The sequence below is a fragment of the Hydra vulgaris genome, chromosome 03, assembly GCF_038396675.1.
Source record: "Hydra vulgaris chromosome 03, alternate assembly HydraT2T_AEP".
NCBI lineage: Eukaryota > Metazoa > Cnidaria > Hydrozoa > Anthoathecata > Hydridae > Hydra > Hydra vulgaris.
Window position 1 is genome coordinate 7,584,484 of NC_088922.1, and position 5,389 is coordinate 7,589,872.

The 5,389-nt window shown below is 26.9% G+C and overlaps 1 protein-coding gene across 1 annotated transcript; it reads right to left on the minus strand.

The window, feature by feature from the left end:
- Window positions 1-5,188, minus strand: LOC100207001 (protein kinase C and casein kinase substrate in neurons protein 1). The gene is made up of 6 exons (XM_065792230.1): window positions 5,087-5,188; window positions 4,508-4,909; window positions 3,826-4,092; window positions 599-926; window positions 300-411; window positions 1-229 (listed from the first exon to the last, which is right to left on the minus strand). Exons 2-6 carry the CDS (start codon window positions 4,896-4,898, stop codon window positions 143-145), a joined length of 1,185 nt encoding a protein of 394 aa, XP_065648302.1. The 5' UTR covers window positions 4,899-4,909; window positions 5,087-5,188; the 3' UTR covers window positions 1-142.
- Window positions 5,189-5,389: the final 201 nt, after the last annotated feature.

The following is a 5,389-nucleotide window of genomic DNA, read 5'->3' on the forward strand; positions in this document are numbered from 1 at the left end:
ACTTCGATTGCTTCACTTTCTTTTAAAAAATGTTCATTTATATTTGTTTTTATAATAAAAAATACAACAACAAAAAATATTTACAAATGTATACAAATTCAAAATTATCAAAATATTTTATATAAAAATAAATAATTTTTTTTTATAATATCATACAAACGCCACTTTTTTTGGAGTTTTGATTAACATCGTATTTAATAGGATCTTGGCGAAGGGCGGATTGATAGTCCTAAAATAAATAAGATGAGATATTTGATTATTTAGAAAATAATTTATTTGTATATGTTGAAAAAACATACTATAAATTTATCAGTTTCAAAAGGATGCTCGTCTCCAAACTTTGCTTGGTATAATTTATTGTCTTGGTCAACATTTATTGTTTCGTAATCTCGCTTCAGTTGGTCGTATATGCTAAAACAAAATGTTAATATAAAAGTGAAGTTGATTTTTTAACTGATTTCGTGAAGACTTTAATAATTTTCATATTTATCACCGAGGCAACCAAAATTGTTTAACAAAATATCCAAAGTATTTTTGAAGTAATTGATAAATAAAATAAATAAACTGAATGAGATCTTAAAAAACAACTTGATCTCACATTTCAAATGCGCTTGTTCGGTTTAAACATGCGTGGTAATTTAAAAGACTTTCTTTGACAAAGTTTTTTCGCGCTTCTTCGAATGTTTGACAATTGTTAAACTCGTATCTCATGTCATCTTGATATTTTGGATTATAGTTGCTAATATCTCTTATTGCTTCTTCGTACTTTCCACGAGTTATTAGTACTTCCTCTTCAAGTTTACGTAACTTATCTTTTAATCTCTTTTGGTCGTCTGGAACGTCTGAAACAGCTTTTATGTTATTTATTTTCAAGACAGCATCCAAAGAGTCGCCAGCATTATGATAAGCAATCATCCACTTTAATACTAATAATGTATAAAATAGGTAGTATAGAAACTTTTGAAACAAAAAAATAAGATTCGAGGACAAATAATAATTATACACCAACGCTAAATATAAACGCGTTTTACTGTCAAAAGTTAACTTCTAAGTTGTTGATGATAAAAAAAAAATTAAATAACAACCCTAGAGCTGTTATTTGATGTGTTATCAGCTTGTAATAGATCGAAATTACTTCTTACTTTCGATATAAACTACTAGACTATTTAAAGGACCGTGGTACTCGTTTTTAGCAACCATTTAAATATATAATTTTTTTTTTTAATTGAGAAGTAAAGCCAAAGAAACATATATTACGCAAACTTAATGAATATTTGTATTAGGTGACAAATAATTTTTAGTAAAAAGTTTATTTATCTGAAAAAAATTATAAATAATTAAAACAACTCTGAGCCAAATTTTATTAAAGGATTTCTTTAAAAGAAACATGGGAAAAGGTGATGACGATTGACAATACTCTTAATATCACTCTAACAACAAGTTTTTAACAATGAAGTTTAGGTTTTTTATAAGAAGGAGAACTACAAACTTCACACCAATATTGTATGTACTTTGTTTTTTATAATTACAAAAAAGCAAAAACGAGCAGATAAATAAAAAATATAGGTAGCTTTAAGAAAATACAAGCGCCAAAAAGCCTTAATTTCTGAAAATAAATGATATACTAGACAAACATCTGTAAACGTTTTAGGTGTTATTTTAGACAAAAATTTATCATCCATATAACCACTCTCGAAAGGAAGCTTACGAAAAATATTGCATTGTATATAAAGCAAAACCATTTTTTAACATTAGGACTTTAAAAAATTTAGGACTTTTTTCATTTGCACATAGTTATTCAACTTACGGAAATATTGTATGAGCAAGCACCAGTTACATTAAGATAAATGAAATCTATTATAAACCGAAACATGCTCGCAGAATCATATCTGGAGCAACAAAAACTGTGTCTTGCGAGCCATTTCTACGCAAACTGCATTAAATGGGTTCAAAATCAACAAATACCTAGTTATACAGTTCATTTATAAAATAAAGCATGGAATGTCTTCAATGATATTTTATCTTTATTTTACCTGAGTAAGTCATAAATATTCCACCACACCGGGGACCTATTTTGTGAGAAAAATTTTCATCACATTGGTAATATTAAAAAAAAACATTTCCGCAATTCAAATCAAAATTAAGACGTTATTTAGTACTTACGGATTTTAATATAGTATATTTTCTCTGTCACTTTTAGATGTTATTAAACTAAATTAGCAACATAAATTTTAAAATCTAGATCATTTAACAAAAAGAAACAAAACAAATTAATAGGGGAACCTGCTGTACCTTTGACCACGTTGTACCTTTAGTCACTCTACTCTGTCGGCTTACTAGTACACGTGATGTGCCATTTGAATTAATAGTTAAGATAGATGGTATCGATCCACAAGTAACTATAAGATTTGGCTCTTAAAAAGTAAATATTTTTGTTAATCTTATTCTGATTTTAAAAATGTGATAAACTGTGAAAAGATGATGTTTCTAATTTTTTTTTAGACGAATTAAGATTGATTATAAAATAGTTAGATTTGTTTTTTTATTAGTATAAGGTAGGCCAGAAGTTGCTATATAATATATAACAAGCTAAAATATTAAAGAGGTTCAAACATTGCATGATTTTTTAATAACATTTTGGTCAAAGGAACAACGCGCATCGGTCAAAGGTTCAACGTAGGTGTTGTTCCTTTGACCAATTGACTTCTTTTTTTAAAACGCGGGAAAAAGATATTTCTTGGTTGAATGAAAAAAGTCCTAAGCATAATTTTTAAGCAAAGTATGAGAGAATATTATATAGTTTGAATGGTTTAAATTTACTCAATAGACTACGCAAAAAACACCTTAAAGCAAAAAGTGGTCAAAGGTACAACAGGTTTCCCTATTAGGAATTTCAGGGTCTTAATCAGACTTTCATTGAAATTATTTATTTTTAAAGTTATCAGCAAAATTATTGTTTTACATTCATTTAAATTTAAACACGCAGACTCTTTTTGTGAATTATCTTTTTTTTATAACACCTCAATATATTTTATTTTGCAGCAAAACTTTTTTTATTTTAAATTTGAATTACGATCTGTATAAAACCCAAAACGGGAAATTTTGTCATTTTAATTATTTTAATCATAATTATTTCTTTTTTCTTTCTTTTTTTCTTCCTTCTTTTTTTTTTAGTTTTTAAAAATTTTTTTTTCCATATTTGTATTTTATTACTATTTTTGTTTTTTTAACAAATTTTTTTAAAAAAACAAAAATAGTAACAAAAAAAACAACACATTTTAAAAACAACAAATGTGTTGTTTTTAAAATGTGTTGTTTTTTAATCTGACACGGATATTTACAAGCGTTTCTGATGGGGCTTCGTGGTAAGGCTAATTTATGCCTTTTTCTTGCTCAAGCCATTTATAATATATATTCTTTATATTTTTGTACATTTTGTCGCATGAGAATTATAGGGTTCTATCCGCATTTTTTTATGTTAAAAGAATCTAACAATTAAAGTTTTAATTAATAATTAATAATAAAAACAAACAACTTTAAAATTATTATGAATAATAATATATTTTTAATAATGAAACCATAATAACATAAACGACTTGTAATTTATAACTATAAAGAATAATAGCATTTAAACATTTTAAAATTAAATATCGAAAGTTAAGTTCTCACAACATAAAAAAATGCAGATAGAACCCTATAATTCTCATGCGACGATTTGTAAACATATTTTTTAACGGCAAAATAAACTAAAATAAATACCATCTTTGCAAATATCATGGCGCAAGTTTTTCATCACTTAATATAAAAGTTCAAACAAAGAAATACCTTCATTTGATTTTATAACCCAGGGTTTTTGAGCTTTAGCAAAAGCTTCTTCACTTCTTTTAACTTCTTTCAGCTTTGTAAACTGTTTGCAATATGTAACATTTCTCCATTCAACAATGTTGTTTGATAGTGCTTCCAATTTGGAAGAAATGGATAACTGCAAAGTGGCTAACGAATCAACTTCATCAAAACTTTTTTTCACTGCTTGATTTATCATATTTGACTCACAATATCTGTTAAACGTGTCAAACCACTTTAGAGACCAGCCTATTAAAATTGGTTTAAGTAATACAAATTTTCACTGCTTGATTTATCATATTAGACTCACAGCACCTGTTTAACGTGTCAAACTACTTTAGAGACCAGCCTATTAAAAATTGTTTAAGTAATAAAAACTTTCACAATTCTTATATGATTAAATGTGCGAAAAATCGCATTTTGTACCTTTGTTATTCCAAGAACGTCATTAAATTAACTATATACGTTATGTGCAACACGAAGTTTATTCCCAGTGGGCACAATACGCTTTTTAAACGTTCTTTGAACGTTTTTATTAGATTTAAACCTAATAAAAACGTTTTAAAAGCGTACCGTGCCTACTGGGTTCAGCCTAACGTTACATATAGTATAAATTAACAATACAAACAATGTTGACCATAGTTATATAAATTGGTTTATTAACCTTTTAACTTGTTTCCGTAAAAGCTTTCAATCGCGCTCCTTTCCTCAACCATTTTTGAGAGATCATCAATTGTATGCACTCCATCCTCAATACGTTTGACAACTTTTTTATAATTATTTTCTACCCAAAAATTTTCTAATATATCTTCATGTCTTAACTCTTTTGTATTAGAGAATTGAGTTAAACATGCTTTTACTGTTTTACAATCTTGACTACACTCGGAACATTTTTCTTGACGAGGAGTTTTATCAACATCAACTACAGCTATTTCACCTTCTGTATTTACAAGTTGAAGACTCGGGTTGTTATTTATTTCTGGTGTGTTTTTTATCTTCTCGATTTCTGCCTCCTGTTTTTCTGTCACTGAATCGGCGAGATTTGCGCCGGACATAATTTTCTATTCTAAATAAATGTTCTGTTAAAGCAATGAATGAAAATTTTACTGTAATAGTATTATTATTTATTATAAATAATAATCGAATGAATTCATAATATATATTATAACTTACAAAAATTAAGTAATTTACAATAGGTCCAAAATAATTATCTAAATGTAAAATAAATTTTCAATTTACTTACTTTGCATAATAATTTTGATAAAAACAAGTTTGAAATAATAGAAATAATTAAAGTAACGACACACTAACCAAAGTTCGTAAAATAAACGGACGTTGCAACAACGATTAAATTTTTACAGTAGCATGACTTCGTAAAATGAATATGCTAAGCTTTGGTAGCGTCAAAAAATTACAAAATACCATGACAATTTGTATAAATATATTTTTATATAAAACAATATAAATATACCTTTAACAGTGCTTACCCCTTTTCCTCCCTGTGTGATTACTTCAAACATATTTTTGGTTCAGTGACATAAATTAT

Coding starts and splice junctions, on each gene's coding strand:
- LOC100207001 (XM_065792230.1), bottom strand. CDS start 4,898: ATGTCCGGCGCAAATCTCGCCGATTCAGTGACAGAAAAACAGGAGGCA. Junction 927..3,825: donor GGTTATAAAATCAAATGAAG/GTATTTCTTTGT, acceptor ATACATTATTAG/TATTAAAGTGGATGATTGCT. Junction 230..299: donor TTGAAACTGATAAATTTATA/GTATGTTTTTTC, acceptor TATTTATTTTAG/GACTATCAATCCGCCCTTCG.